Here is a 16,243-nt window from a genome sequence, read left to right on the forward strand (position 1 = left end):
GCGTAGTGCACCGGCCTTACTTCTGCCTTTATCCTTGGTGATGAAGTAAATAAATATACATCTCGCTATTACTCTTATTGTTTATCTGGGGGAAACTTCCAAAGCAATCAACACCACGACTTGTTCTTGCTCCTCCGAGGCTCACAGACGGACAGACAAACAGCTCTACTCACCATCAGACAGCACTGCGTTATCTCCAAGTTCCTCGCAGACAGAAGACAGGCAAACAGATCCTAAACATCAGTCATCACCACCTTATTTCTTGCTCCTCCCAGACAGGCGATGGACGAAGAGCTATCACGCAAAAACCTCTCTGGTGTCCGTCACTCCTTCCTCCTTCTCTTAGTTCTCCTCCTCGCGTCCTTCGCTCTCTCTTTGTACTCACTTCTTGGTTCTGCGCCCCTAATGTTTCGTCTCTACCCACAAACCCACAAGCCACACTTATTTTCTTTTTACTTATGTGGTATAATTGCACTTGAGCGTTCTCTTGCGGAGGATATTCGCTGATGTGAATATTCAGTTTTTATGGAGAACATTTGCATACAGTTTGACTCGGTTATCCTAGAGCACCTATTGATCGCACCCGGATATCCTGCCTACACGTGGAGGCGGACGCGGCAATTGTTGTTCCCTGAACTACAATACGAGGCAATCTCGCTAACCACGTCTAGAGATGAGCCGTGTGCTGACTGCTGGAGAGCCGTGGTAGTGATAGGATGGCGAGTCGAGCCCAGTATAGTTTCGGAGCTGCGAGCATGTTTCAAATCGTCCTCCGTTTTCTATTGTGTAATTGTCTCACTGACTAGTGTGTGTGGAAAGCAAGATGTCATTTTTTCCCTGTATTTGTATGTATTGTTCTGGACCTTAACCTGCTGAGTGTACCCTATACATTACCTACCTGTAGACTTTGGTAGGGCAAAGTGACATCAGCACAGCGGGATCGGCATCACCCACAACAAGGACTAGGAAACAAGGCACTTTATTACGTTCCCGTTGACAACTTAAACTTAGGAGGCAATGGCGAGGCTTCCCTCCACCACAGAGAAAAGACTAGCTGCAAATTATTGCTTTATTTAGTGAAACAACATAAAAATTAGAGAAACACTCAATTTCATCGTACGATACAACAATGTTACTCCTGTTACATACAGTACAAGGCATAGATACCAGATGCAGTGTCGGGGAGGTTGGTCGGGGGTTGGAAGGTGAGCGTAAAGGGGGAGGGGAGAGGCTCACACTGCCGGCAACCTTCGGCCTACTCATTCGGTAATTATTCAAGATCTATGGCAATTCAAAGTGTGCCGCGGGTGAGCTGCTGTAATGTTTGTTTGGACCTGACGGAAGGCTGGCGTGGCGGCGAGCGGAACCAGCCAGCCCTGACCGGCGGGGAGGCGGCGCCCCGCCCCACACCCGACACCTGCCCCACACTCACTACTCCTACACATACGAACTATCAGAGGTATACTATCCAAGCATGTCGTCGTTGGCACTAGGAAATAAGTCATGCCAGGTGTCCAAGCACTTTACTTACGGCTACGATAATGACTACTGAACCTAAGGTCTAACACTGGATTAATGCCCTTAACGATACTCTCGTATGTACAAATCTTACAAAGACCTAGAAAGTATGGTAGGTATGTTCTAGGGCAGCCCGTGGGACCCACTATGGCTCAGCATGGCAGGTCGACAGACTGAGTTGTGGATATTGCTGGAAACAATTTTGTGCTGAGGGCGATCCGGCCTCCCTCCCGCCGGCCACCTGGCGTCACGCCCGGCGCTAGTGACTCCGGTGATATGTGAGACGGCACGTGACGGGACGCAGCGTGGGAGTCTCGGAGGGCGCAGGGCAGCAGGCTGCCGCATCGCGCCGCGCCGCGCTGGGGGTGCTTGCTTGACGGGCTGACATCCACCACTTGACAGGTACCAAAAGAGAATCGGAGAGTCTGACCAGGACTCTCCGCGTGTCCCTCCACAAGGGCCTATTACTGACGTACAAGGAGTGCTGCGTTAGCCACCGACACTGTATTACATCTAGTACACCGACACGGCCCTGGCTCACCACAGGCCTACACCCGAGAACTACTTAATGATTATACAATAAATACATTTTAAATAATATAAAACTTGTGTTTATGTTGTGAAGACTGCGGCGCTGGCGGGGAGACGACTGGCGCTAGGCGAGGGCGGGGCGCGGCCGCCACATGAGACCGCCGTGAGTCACACCGCCGTCACCCTAGCTGCTCGGCCGCCCCGACGCCGCCCTCCACGTCTTGCTTGCTTCTCCGCTTGACAAGAACATTTCTTTTTTTTTTATTAAGGACGAATAATGTAATTGTTCCCAGAGCCGCAGGTGACGAGAGTTAGCAGGACGAGAGGGGGAGTGCCCCGCCACATACCCCGCGGCCCCGCACCACCGGGGGCCTCGGTTCAGCCGTGGGAGCGGTGGTGGTGTCAGCATCCAAATCCCTACCGGTCACCCAGGAAGCAGCCGAGACTTCTTGGCACCCATGGATCACTCTCGTGACGCTCATATGCTTATCTTATGGATACAATTATGATAAATTTCTCCTACATCGCTACAGTGTAACCTATATACATAGTTAAGTATCAAATGCCGGAGAAGAAGTGCTGGATGACTTGTGACGCAGCGAAGCGAGCCACATGTCCCCGAGGACTGGCGGGGGTCGGTCCTTGGGGCGGGGCAGTCTTCCTCTGCCGCCGCTGAAGACACGTGGCCGCCAGCGCCTCGGTCCGTGTTGCACACCTTCAGTTCTGCTCAACGAATGCATCTTTCTTTGTCAGTCTCCGATTAGACGCTTCTCTCTGTAGTACTGACATCAGCTGTTGCGCTTCTGAACACTAACACACTACGTGGGTCAATCATCGCCAATAACTTATCTTAATGTTCAACAGCTTCAGGAAACAGTACTTGGAACACACTGCTAATGGGAGCTACACTGAAACAGGCAAAACTGCTTTCCTGGCGGACACACTTCACTTGGCGTCCCATCGTCATGCTCACTTATGGTCCTGCAGGGAAGGAGCATCCTGTCCTGAACACCAGTCCCATCCTGGCGTCCTGAGAAATCCCTTATCGCCACGCCACGTTGGCCGCGGTGGCAGCGGTGATGGCGGGGTGGTTAGCAATGGCAGGAGAGGCCAGCAGGCGGTCCACGGCCTCTCGCTCGTCATTCTGCTTCTGTGCTTTCTTCATTTCGTCATTCTGAATCTCTGCGGCGATCGCCTCCATCTCCTTCCTGATGGTGTCTGCAGGAGGAGACGAAAAGGCCGTGAGTCTCATGCGTTTTGTTTCCAGGGATGATCGAGGTGACGCAGGAAGGGGAATTGGGCAAGGGAGCAATCACTAATGGATAAACCACGAGGAAAGGAAACATCTGTGTCTAAATACTGTGACAGTTGTCGCGGCCTTGTCGTGGCAGGGGTGTGGAGCGGGGAAAACAAAAAAAAGGCACTTTGGAAATGGTCTTGTGGCTATGAGTTACCTGTTCCCCTCCGCCGCCGTCAACCCTTGACATGACACCAAGTGGACGTGTCTGGCGGTGATGGCAATCAGACTTGGTTATAGGGCGGCGCAGGGGAAACCAGGGACAGCCCCACATCCCTGCCTTGTGGCGCCATGAAGCACATTTGGTGAAGTATGTCCTCAGTTTTCAGTTTTTCGTACGGCTGACTATCAGGCATGAACGGAGTGTCTGGATGACGCTCACCGTTAATGTCACCAAGGGCGTCGGGGGAGTTGGAGCGGATGTGGTCCTCGTAGCGGCTCCTTCGCTTCACCTCCACGTCCAGCCGCTCCTGAAGGCGCCGCCGCAGCTTCTTCAGTTTGGCGCACCGCTTCTGCATCAGTATTCTGTTTTTCTGTTCCTCCTGCAGCTGCTTCTCCAGAGTCTCCCGCAGCTCACGCTCCCGTAGCACCTCCATCTTCAGTTCGGCTGCAACAGGAAACACAAACAATGATGTCAGGCAAATAAGTACTAGAGTATAATCATAGCAAAGAATTGACAAAAGATAATCATGATCTTATTTTTACCTCTCTTTCACCACACGCCACTCACCTTTCTCGCACTGCGTCTGCCTCTCATGGTGCCGGGCGTTCTCCTCGGCCACCCGCAGGAGGCCGAGGATGTTCCTGAGTAGTACCTCCGTAGAGGACAGCGGGGCGTTGCCTCCCAGACCTGCTAGGGACCCTGGAGGCGCGGGAGTTATGTTGAGTTGCGTCTGGCCAAGGTTACCGGAATTTCTCGTCCACGAGTCAACAACATCCATGGCGGCTGCAGAAGCAAACAGTACTGTTTATTATATCACACATCATTTCATCTGTCATGTTATTAGGTGTATTGTTTCCAGTGATCGAGCAGGTGAAAACAAAACCAACGCCCACCTTCATCCTTCTCCTCATCTTCGTCCATGTCTGAGAATCGGTCGTCGTCGCCCTGCGTGTGACGTCTATCCTCGTCGTGCAAGTCGCGGCCGGAGTCGTGGCTGACCAGATCGTGTTCCCGCTCCTCCTCGCGCTCCTCCTGAGTCCCCTCAGAGGCAGCGCCCTTGGATAGATTAAGGACGGGGGAGGTGGGCGGGTGGATGTCCTCGTGGGTGGAGGTGGGTAGCATGGGGTGGGGACCGGCCATGCTGGTGGGGGTCAGGCCCCGCCGCTGGTCGAGGGCTGTCTGTCGTTCACGCTCAACCCGCTCCTCATGCATCCTGCGGCGACAACAATACAGCTGACGTTAGCAGGAGTGAGGACACTAACCTTGTACGCTCCAAAAATAGAGGTTTGGGTTTTGAACGCATAAATCTTGAGGTCAGTGAAACTTCCCGAGAATTCTGATCCTCATGGTTTGTGAAAATTCAGCCTAAGTGAATGATTTTACGCTTTTACATAAAGGGATTTTTTTTTGTTAGTATAAACTTATATAAAATATGAACAATATAAGTCTTCTGATCAACAAACATGAAAGATCATTACGATAAACTCTATCAAGTAATTTTGACAGTGACTTTCCTTACAGGATGTGTCTGGCATTAAACAATGGCCTCAGTACATTATTAATTAGCCTCTATTCTTATTATTTCAAAGGAATTTATTTATATCTGATAATTATAGCACGTTATTTCTGCAACCTTAAGTGACCAATAACATATTGGTGTGCCAGTGATTTCACTGCTTGTGCAGGAAGGGCGAGAGAAAGGATTGCGTGAACCTACTTAGCCAAGGTCTCGGGGTGATGTGTGGGTGCTTGAGGGGGGAGGCTTCGTTGGGGGAGATGGGGTGCGGGCCGACGTGATGTCCTCCGGGAAGGCCACCGGGTAGACCGCCAGGGAGGCCGCCGGGCAGACCACCAGGCAGCAGCGGAGGGTAACCCAGGCCGGCCATGTGGTGAGCCATATATTGCAGGGGATTGAAATGTGGCGGCGCGTGGTAGCCGTTGGCCAGCAGCGGTGACTTGTCCTGACGCAGGTCACCTGTAGAAGAGAAACAGCGTCACTTTACCATGTGTCAAGGTTCACCTGATCCGGGTAACAACCTGTCGCCACAACATGGGGCACAACAGGAACCGCTGCGACACACACTGGCAGTGTCTGTATCCTAAATTGTAGCTTAACTTTAGCTCAAGCTACATCTCATCACAATTTGCTTTTTGGGGCAAGGACAACCTGTGGGACCTGATTAGCAAATAGATTTCAGGAAAAGTGAAAAATATATAGCGCAAATTGCAGTGTTTATTAAAAGCAACACCCAGGAAAGGCCATCCATCAGGACACCACCACAGCATGTCAAAACATTTCATTCCACTGTCAGTGGATTTGATTTACTCTGGAGACAGACTGTCGCCGCTCCTGCAGCCAGGCAGCGAGGCAACGAGGCAATGGTGGAGGGAGCCGGCCGGGCTGTTAGGTGCTGGAGGTGGTCGGAGGTAGGAAAGGAAGCAGTCACTACACTGCCACTGTGCCCCAGCCCGCAGGAACACACCACACAGCCCTTCAAAACAGCAGTCCTTTACATGGTGGTGTGTCGGTGCCCTGGGCTTCGTGGTGTCACCCGCGGGACTGACGTGAGCACAGGGCGTGTCTGGGTGACGCCTGGAACACAACCCAACACCCTAAACACCATGAGTCATTGGTAACACTGATCTCCTGCGCCAGATTGCGCCCGATAAAAACAACCAACACTGCCGAAGCATGTTGCTGTCACACCTCAGGACTCGCCGCCCCCAGCTGCCAACACGCCAGTTTTCTACGCCATTCATGACTCGCCCTCGTTAGTCGCTAGCCTTCTGGTGGCGGAAGGAGGTGGCGAGGCAGCATTCCAGACTACTCTGTTTACATAATTCTTAAAAATTTCCCACGAAACCTTAAGGAAGTGAGCGACTTTATATGAGAGAAAATGGTGTGCTAGCAACACGTGAGTCAAGGCGGCCATGTTGAGACTTCAAGGTCAAAGGAAGAATCAAATCAGCGACTATATTTCGCGTCCGAAGAAGGCAAAAACGAAGAATATTCATGACATCCTACAATACACCTTCCCTGAGAGTATCTATCGCCCTGGGAGGAGGAGGTGACCGGTGAGGAGTACTTAGCAAGCAAGGGGCGGGGAGGAGACAAAGGATGTGGAGTGAGGCAGGGCAGGAGCGGGTGAGGGCGGCGGAGGCTGGGAGGCGATTCGTACAGAGTGAGTAATGGTTATAATGCAGCACCGCCCGACAGACGTTCCCCGACCCGCAGTGGTGTACTGAACCCTGCTCCCTCCCTCCCTGCCCGCTTCTCCTCCTCTTCCTCCTCCTCCTCCTCCTCCTTCTCATCCTCTAGTGCGGTTCTCAACTTTTATATCTTTCATCTTTTAACATTTATATCGTTCATAAATTACTGAAAACTCTTCGACACAATTGTAACTCAGAACGTTTATAGACATTCACATTTTCTTGCAGTTGTATTTTTCCTCCTCCTCCAAATTTCCTGTTCTTGTGTAGTCTAGTCTCGTCCCGCGGGTTCATCCTCACCAATCAAACAATTCTCTTTTATCTACAAATGACACGTAAATACTTCGCAAAAACTCCCTCAGCCATTTCTTTTTACCAACGTGATGAATCCCTGATGTATATATTCAACTAAATGCATCGCTTACTTTACCCACTGAAGCACTATTGGAAAATGCATTGTTTACTAGTACTTTCATCATCACGCCGCCGCCACTACCACCACCACCACCACCACCACCACCGCCACTACCATCACCACCACCACCATCACTACACAACTGAGCCTCATTTTTCCCTTCAATCTATCAATTACGCTGATATGTGTTAAAAGGTACGTACATCACAGGTAAATACAGCTTACAGAGAGAGAGAGAGAGAGAGAGAGAGAGAGAGAGAGAGAGAGAGAGAGAGAGAGAGAGCATTCCATAAACTACGTAAGGAAATGCCATGGTATTTTATCTCATTATCTTTATTTTTTCTTTTCTTTTTCTTTTTGAATGTGGTTGAGAATGAAAAAGTGTCGCTGTGGTTTCCGTTTCTCTCGACCCCCTCTCTCTCTCTCTCTCTCTCTCTCTCTCTCTCTCTATCTCTCTTTATTATTTTTCTTTATCTATTGTTCTATGTAATTATGTTTATAGTAAGTTTGTTTTCTACTCTCTCTCTCTCTCTCTCTCTCTCTCTCTCTCTCTCTCTCTCTCTCTCTCTCAGTGGCGTGGCTGCGTCCTCTCCTTTCCCTTCAAGTAAGCCATTAGCTCGAGTTGTAGTAATTAAGGCGAAGTGATTATCTTTAAACGTTTTTTCGTGATCCAGATGACGGCGGTGGCATCGAAGCCCTTCCCGGAGTCCTTCGTCACCATACAGGATCCTACGCCACTCCTATATCCTCCTCCTCCTCGTCCTTTCTCTCTCCCTCTCTTCTTCTCACCTTCTCTCTCTCTCTCTGTTTCTCTGCTTCATCCTTGTACCTTTCCTCGCCTCTTATCTAAGTTTTCTCCTTTTCTTTTCTTCTATAGTTTCTTATCTAACTTCCCTCCTTTTCTACTCTTCTTCATTTCCTTTTTATCTAACTTATCTCTTCTCCGCTTCCGTTATTTTCCTTCGTATCTAATTTTCTCCTTCTTTACTCTCTTCATTCTGTTGATTCTTATTTGACTTTTCTTCTTCTCCACTTCCCTTTTCTTACTTCTTATCTAATTCACCTTCTTCTCTGGTTTTTCTCCTTCCTTTCCTTCATATCTGATCTTCATCCTCCTCTCTCTCTCAATTTCTTCTACCTTGTCTCTCTTCTCTTAATCTGTTTCTTCTCTATCATCAGTAGTCTGTTTGTGTCTTCTTCTGTCTCGTTCTAAGGAAACGGAGGAGGAGGAGGAGGAGGAGGAGGAGGAGGAGGAGGAGGAGGAGTGGATGCCCCCAAAAAATGATGTGGAGGGTGAAGATGATGGTACAAATGGAGGCTGTTGCTCATCTTCCTTCTCTCTTCTCCCTCTCCATCTCCTCTCATTCTCTTCTCTCGTGTTATTTTACTCATCCGCTCTTGTGTTTCCATTTTCATCACTTTTTCCTTTTATTTCCTTTCTTTCCTATTTTCTATTTTTCTTTATTTTCATGAGTATCAATTTTCTTTTTATTTTCTCTTCTCCATGTTCTATATTGTCTTCTCTAGCCTCACTTCCTTTCCTCTCGATTCTGTCTTCTGTTCTCATTTATCTCCTTCATTCTCTTCTCTTTCTCTCTTCTCCATCCTCTTCATTCCTGTCCTTCCTTCTTTATTTTTTTCTCCATCCTCTCCTCTCCTCTCCTCTTCCTTGCTCTCCCCTTGCCCTCTCCCGTCTGATAAATGAACCATTTAGATGATTAAACAAATATTTAGAGATCGGTATTTCCAGTCCACACTGATTAATCGTGCTCTTCCTTTTTTTTTTTTTCTCTCTCTCTCCCTTCCTCTCCCAACCTCTCTCCTTCTCTCCTTCTCTCTCTCTCTCTCTCTCTCTCTCTCTCTCTCTCTCTCTCTCTCTCTCTCTCTCTCTTTTCCTCGGCCTTGTTCTCTCTCTGTTTCGCATTTCTCTTCTTGACTCTAATATTAATTAAGTTTATTAAAGTGTGGATTGCTTATTTCTTTATCTCTCCTTTGTTTCCATTTTATTTGTATTCTCTCTCTCTCTCTCTCTCTCTCTTTCGTGTGTGTGTGTGTGTGTGTGTGTGTGTGTGTGTGTGTGTGTGTGTGTGTGTGTGTGTGTGTGTGTGTGTGTGTGTGTGTGTGTGTGTGTGTGTGTGTGTGTGTGTGTATTTGTTTATATTTAGTTATACATACATTTTTTTATGAGATTACATCTTGATTCATTCATTCATCTATCTACATATCATTCCATGCGCTAATCTATCTACATCCATTCTCTTATCCACTCATCAACTAACGTAAACACTGAATATACACAAGCTACAAAAATACAGACTTACGCTCACAAGAAAACATCATAATGGAGATGGATGGGCACTCACACACACACACACACACACACACACACACACACACACACACACACACACACACACACACAACAAACTGGGAGGACTTAGCTAGATAAACCACGCAGCCAGGACCTGATTAAGCCGTGCGGGTATAAGGCACATGATTTAAGGCACAAATCTGCGAAAACACCGCTTGATGAACAGCCACAGATACACGCGGCAGTAAATTATGCTCTACACGCTAGAAAAACAATAAAAGCACAAGATACGATTCGGATTAGTAAACGGAGAAGAACTGGGAAAATAAACACTCAGCACGTTGGAAGATGGTGATAAGATATGACTAAGGACGTGAATTATGTACTGGGAGAAACAGTAAATGTATCAGTGCTGGAGATAAGTGTGTTGAAAGAGAAGGAGAAAGAGGAGGAAGAGAAAGAGGAGGAGCAAGTCGTCATGCATGAAGGCACTGAAGAGCTTTGTACTTTGGCACTGCTCTAAGTGGTTGATTGGCACCTTCACAGACCAAGCGTGGTGCCTCGGAAAGTTTGCTCCTGTCTGGGTTTATTTTCATGCCAAACGGAAGGCTCAAGATAATCATCATTCGTACTAAGAACAGAGAATGAAGTGTATTTGAAAACAAGACGGTAATCACTAAAACAACACGAGTCTCGCCATTCAAACACAAAACAAGGCCAAGTTAATTATCATTCCGTAAACAAATGACCTAAAAGCATTGAAACAGGAATTCCCAAGCACCGAAACACTTGTAATACGAGCGACTCACACGGAGCAGGTAAGGGAAATTAGAAAGACAGGTAGATAAATCGCCAGGGACAAGAAGCGACCGTAAATAAGAAAGAAAATGGAGTAGATAAATAAATGACCTAATACGAGGCGCTAAGATTAGAAACGGATCTTAAGCCCAAACGTCCCGCGAGACAAGACCCGACCAATCTTCATACATCATAAATTATCCCACTTCCCTGTTTATTACACTGCCTGACGCACCTCTAGTCGGCAGCTCTCCTCCTCCTCCTCCTCCTCCTCCTCCTCCTCCCCGTCGTGCCATTACCAACTCCCCGCCGTGCCCCCGACTGTGCGGGCGGCCGGTCAAGAACAAATAGTGCGGCGCCCCTGGCATTGTGAAAAATGACAAGGGCGCGACCAGACAAGCTCCATTTCTCCATAATCACTGGTAATTACAGTCGTTATTTTTTACGTGGCGGGCAGCGTCAAGGCGGAGAGGTTCGCGGGCTGTGCGTCGGCAGGGTGTTTGTGCTGAGTTAACGACTTCACTGTTTTTTTTCCTTGCCTTGTGGTTTGTTACTGCTGCTGCATGAAGCGAAGGAGGAGGAGGAGGAGGAAGGAGAAAGGGTACGAAGAGGAGGGTAAGACATGGAAGCTCTATTAGATAATCTCACCCTTTTTTCTGTCTCTTTCTTCCTCTCTGATAAATTTCCTCCCTTTGCTCAATATGATTAGTGGTAGTATTGTTTTCATGGGGGTGACACAAGTGGCCTCCATGGAAATTAAGAACTGAGAGGGGAGGATGAGGGGCCGGGTAGAGGAGTGCAGGTGAGGGGAAACGAGCAGGTAAGACTATACAGGGAGCAGGTGAAGAGGGAGAGGGGAGGATGAGGGTAGAGGTGTGAGGGAGAAAGGGGAAGGTAAGGGAGGATAAACAGAGAGCCTTCTGTTTTATGGGTGTAAATTGAGTGATGTTTTCTTTTCGGTGGAAATGAAAAAAAAAAAATAGAAAATGATAACAATTGTAAAACGTGATAAGAATAAAAATGATAGCATAAGGGAAACAAATAAAGAAAATACCATGAAGCCAAACGAGAAAGGTAAAAAGAAAAAAAAATAGAAAAGAACAATCATAAAAACAAGACTAGAAATAAGACAGAAAAAAATCTATAACACTAAATTCCCCACAAACAAAACAAATCATAGGACCAAAGCGCAACATGGAGGTCACAAGGCGCCTAACTGCAGCAAGCAAGCCTGACCACACACGGCAGCGCTTCACGTGTTCACCTGAGAGGATATTAATGGCAATCACGATACAGGTGAGGACTGGGCTACTATTTGCACAGGTGCGCCCCAATTACCTGTGATGGAGTTTGAGCATCACACCGTTTAGATCAATCAGGCATACATCGCTCATTGCTTTATTACAGTTCGCAAAACCTGCAACATTATTTTCTACACTCCCAGGTAATCGCTGTCTTTTGTTTATATTCCCATTCATCAGCGAGTTGCGTGTTTTTATATCACTCTCTCACTCACTCAATCTACGCATCGCTCCCTCATATGAAACCCATGCGAGAGAGAGAGAGAGAGAGAGAGAGAGAGAGAGAGAGAGAGAGAGTGTGTGTGTGTTGTGTGCGTGTGTGTGCGTGTGTGTGTGTGTGTGTGTGTGTGTGTGTGTGTGTGTGTGTGTGTGTGTGTGTGTTTCACTGTTTGATCTGCTGCAGTCTCTGACGAGACAGCCAGACGTTACCCTACGGAACGAGCTCAGAGCTCATTATTTCCGATCTTCGGATAGGCCTGAGACCAGGCACACACCGCACACCGGAACAACAAGGTCACAACTCCTCGATTTACATCCCGTACCTACTCACTGCTAGGTGAACAGGGGCTACACGTGAAAGGAGACACACCCAAATATCTCCACCCGGCCGGGATATCGAACCCCGGTCCTCTGGCTTGTGAAGCCAGCGCTCTAACCACTGAGCTACCGGGCCTGTGTGTGTGTGTGTGTGTGTGTGTGTGTGTGTGTGTGTGTGTGTGTGTGTGTGTGTGTGTGTGTGTGTGTGTGTGTGTGTGTGTGTGTGTGTGTGTGTGTGTGAGCGCATTTCTCTAAGCTACTCTCTCATCTGTACACTGCTTATCCTTCGCAATCCTTTCTAAAAACAAGACAGAATCACATTTAATCTCGACTCGTAAACTGAGAACGCACAGCTGTAGGAAGACCTGAGAAGGCCAAGAACTGTGTGTGTGGGGGGGTGAGGAAGCAGAACTACAATGACAACAAGAAAACAAGTAACAGGAAAAACAACACGACTACCAATAAATTACGAAACGAGGAACGAGATACTGTAGCAAAACTTTGAGTGAGACTAAAGGACCACTGATGAGGACTAGACTAAGTTGAGAAGGAAGAAAAGGAGAAAGAGATAACTAAGGTATATAAATATGTACCGAAAAAGAACAAAACTGAAAACGAAAGGCCTCTAGGTAAAGTTTCGGAGGAACAAAAGCAAAACTGGCGAGAACTAGACAGACTGGAAAAAGAAATGGACGAGGAGCGGAGAGGAGTGCGGGCGGGGAAGTGTATATAAGCCTGTACCAAGCGAAGGACGAAATGGCAGGAAAAACGAGGACGCAGGTAATGGCCTCAGGAACATACATCAACTCTCGCACTCCGGGAAATGCCTCACTAAATCACGAGGAGCGCCTGCAGCACCTCCCCAGCGTGGTAGGCCTTCAGGAAGGCGGCCACGGCATGAGGGATGGGCCAAGAAAGGCAGGAAGGGCTGTCAGGTATCGCACGTCGCCCCCCGCTAAGCCACCGCCGAATCCCGCTGCTCATTCCCCCCGTAATACCCTGAGAACAAACCCTGGAGGAGGTACCGGCGGGTCTCATTACACGATTTCCCAGGTGAGTCCGCCCCAGGTGTGCCACGCTTCCCAGGTGACGAGAAAGTAGGTACACTATTCCGAAACGCTTTGGTCTCTAACCACGACTATTTTCGAAGCCCACAAAGATGAGTAGCTAGATTCCCACGAATGTTTTTCTTGTTAATTACGTAGAAATTTTGTTAATCTGTCCTTAGAACCATAGAGCCTTAAAATCCCACTTGTGCAACTTCAACTAGAGCCTTTGGAATGTAGTGGAGGTGCGAAGAAGTGTTTCAAATTAAGGGGCCTTACATTTCACCTTCCCCCGATGGATGGAACTCCCTGATCGAACACCTCCAGGGGGTCGTGATGGGAGCTTTTATTCCACCGTGTAAACTCCCCCGATGAATAAGCCATTAGTGCGTTTGGCTGAGTAACATGTTTGGATTAGCGAGTGAAGACGTTGTGTGGCGCGGGGGGTGGCGAAGGTGGTGGGGTTGTGACACGCGGCTCACTCTGTCACTCAGCATGGGGGAGATGGAGGAGGAAGAGACCGTGGGGGAAGAAGAGGAGGGGGAGGAAAAGGAAGGATATCATAAGGGAGGTAAAGAGAGAAAGTAAAGCCGGGGAAAGAAAGATGAGGGTGTAGAACAAAAAGACATCGATAGCAATTTCGTTCTATTGTTTACGGTCATTCAGGTTACGTTAAAAGACGGACTCCCATCAAAAGAAGGGCACTCCGTAATTCCTTTGACAAAACTGAGTGATAATGAAGAGGAAAAAAAAACAACTTCAAACGTACACAAAAATTAACCCCAAAAATAACACCGGGGTAGGAAATATTTTAGACATTAATTCAATCTTGTAAATATTTATACTACTTGTTTGCTTACTAGTCACGTGTCTTATTAAAAAGGTAGAAGCATCATTACAGAAACACACAAACAGGTAAATAGAAATAATCAAGGCGTATCTTCTGGAACTCAATAAAATCAACAAAAATACGCAAGACACGGAAAACATGTGAAAATTCGGAAATAAGTTTGCGAATTTAAAAGGCATTTGTATAGTAGATCACGAAAAGAACAAAAACAAACTATGACATCAAAGAAAATACTAAAAAATACTAATACATGAAGAGCCGCGGGAAAGAAATACCTGTTTGTAGTTTGTGGATGAGAAAAAAAAGAGAGAAAAAGGAAAACTTATATTAATCAGTTTTCTGAAGTGAGAGAATTTGTGTACGTTGAATGTGAAAAAAAGATGAAAAAATGGGGAACGGAGAGAGAGACAAGATAAAAATGGAAAGGAGACAAGAGAACCGATATTTAAGGAATCAGAATAAGGGAAGAAGAAAAGTAGAAAATGAAGAAAAGGAGAAATAAAAACCAGGTAGAAGAGGAATAGGAGAGAAAAATGGATTGGAAACAAGTGACAATAAAGATAAAATACAGAAGATAACTAAAAAAAGGAAGAGAAAAGGAAACAAATCAATAAGACGAACAAAGAAAAGAAAAAAGGAAAGAAGGAAGCAATTTTAATAAAAAAAAAGAAGGTAAAGAAAAGAAAAAAAAAATAGACAACTTGAATAAAATAAAGAAAGAAAACAAGACAAAGATGAGAGATGAATGAAACGATTAGAATAAGACAAATACAGAAGGAAAAACTGGAGAAAGAAGGAATGAATTAAAAAAAGGAAATGGAAAACGGATACTACACACACACACACACACACACACACACACACACACACTAAGGGACCCGTGACGCCTGAGCCAGCCTTTCCTCGCCTCACTACAGCCCCTCATGAAATATAACGCTGAATAAATGCATGAGGCGTCCTTTGGGAAGTCGTATATTAGCGGTGCGTGGCTGCGTCTCCCTCCCTTCCTTGCCCTCGTCAGGATTCCAGTTCGCTTCTTCACCTAAATTCTGACTAATCAATCTGAAAAGGTGTGTTGGTCGAGGCTTAATTGGCTTCATGCTTCACCTGTGTTTCTCCTCCTCACCTGATTTGATTTGATTTTTCATTACCTTTTCTTGAACAATGTGGAAGTAGTTTTTTTTTCCTCTTTCGTGTATTTTTTTTTAATACATGTTTTATCAGATTTTTATTTTTTTGGTTCATTTATTAATTTGTTGTCCTTTTTCACAACTATTTCTGTCAATTATTCGTGTGTTCAATTTTGATTAATGAAATTTACTGCAAATCTTTCTCTTCTCATATTTTAAGCATTTCACTCTTCTTTCGAGGAGGAGGAAGAGGAGGAGGACGACGACGAGGAGGAGGAGGAGAAGGAGGAGAAGGAGGAGGAGGAGGAGGAGGAGGAGGAGGAGGAGGAGGAGGAGGAGGAGGAGGAGGATAAAGAGGGAAGATATGTGGGAGTAAATTTAAAAGGAATTGGGAGAAGAATAAAATGAATAGGAGAACGAGGGAATGCGAAGAGGAGAATGTGGAAGACTTTCAAATTAATAGACCAATTTCTGCCTCTTCACTTATTCTGTTCACTCTTTCCTTCCTCTCTTTTATTCCATCCTTCCCTATTACTATTACTTCATCCTTCTTTTTCATCCTTACTCTTTTCAGTAAGATCGTCATTTTTTCACACAGTTCCTCTGACAGAAAAAGGATATGACTACTATCCTATGTTTCTCTTTACTTTATCCTTCCTGCCCCCTTATCACTAATTTTCAAGGCTTGCTTTTCCTATACGGTTCATATAGGACGGGCAAAGGACACATGATGCATCCTTTGAGGACTGAATGAAAGAAACAACAGAAAGAAAATGAAGTAATGAAAGAGTGATGGAAACTGTGAGGGAATAGAGATTTTTTAAGGTAAAGGTTGATGGAAGCGATAAATGGTAAGAGATTTTCTTCCAAAACATCGCATGCTTCCAAAATCAACACCGTCTACCTCCACTGCCGCCTCCATCACCACCACCACCCACCCACCACTGCCTGCCGCCACCACCACCACCACCACCACTACCGCCACCACTCAACACAGCCCACTCTGCTTCGTAACAAATCACCGAAGGCTAACATATTCGTGGTAATATTTCCCAGCCAGAGTCTTAATGTGAGGCTCTTCCGCCCGCCTCCTCCTCCTCGAACCAATCCTTTACCAGGTGGTGCTCAACCGGACT

At 46.7% G+C, this 16,243-nt stretch overlaps 1 protein-coding gene and 1 long non-coding RNA gene across 5 annotated transcripts in view; both read right to left on the reverse strand.

The window, feature by feature from the left end:
* LOC123499079 overlaps nucleotides 1–682 on the reverse strand; it is a 188,647-nt gene extending 187,965 nt beyond the window's left edge. For all 4 annotated transcript variants that reach the window (XR_006672873.1, XR_006672872.1, XR_006672874.1 and 1 more), the window contains exon 1: nucleotides 174–682. This is a non-coding gene — a long non-coding RNA (uncharacterized LOC123499079). The remainder of the gene's footprint in view (nucleotides 1–173) is intronic.
* Nucleotides 683–1,055: 373 nt separating this feature from the next.
* Nucleotides 1,056–16,243, reverse strand: part of LOC123499081 (dachshund homolog 1-like) — a 74,414-nt gene continuing 59,226 nt past the window's right edge. Inside the window, exons 4-8 of the mRNA XM_045246687.1 lie at nucleotides 5,223–5,484; nucleotides 4,403–4,722; nucleotides 4,077–4,292; nucleotides 3,723–3,953; nucleotides 1,056–3,267 (exon numbers count right to left, since the gene is read on the reverse strand). Coding sequence (XP_045102622.1) covers nucleotides 3,092–3,267; nucleotides 3,723–3,953; nucleotides 4,077–4,292; nucleotides 4,403–4,722; nucleotides 5,223–5,484 — 1,205 coding nt within the window. The 3' untranslated portion in view covers nucleotides 1,056–3,091. The remainder of the gene's footprint in view (nucleotides 3,268–3,722; nucleotides 3,954–4,076; nucleotides 4,293–4,402; nucleotides 4,723–5,222; nucleotides 5,485–16,243) is intronic.

Source organism: Portunus trituberculatus, chromosome 49 (assembly GCF_017591435.1).
Source record: "Portunus trituberculatus isolate SZX2019 chromosome 49, ASM1759143v1, whole genome shotgun sequence".
NCBI lineage: Eukaryota > Metazoa > Arthropoda > Malacostraca > Decapoda > Portunidae > Portunus > Portunus trituberculatus.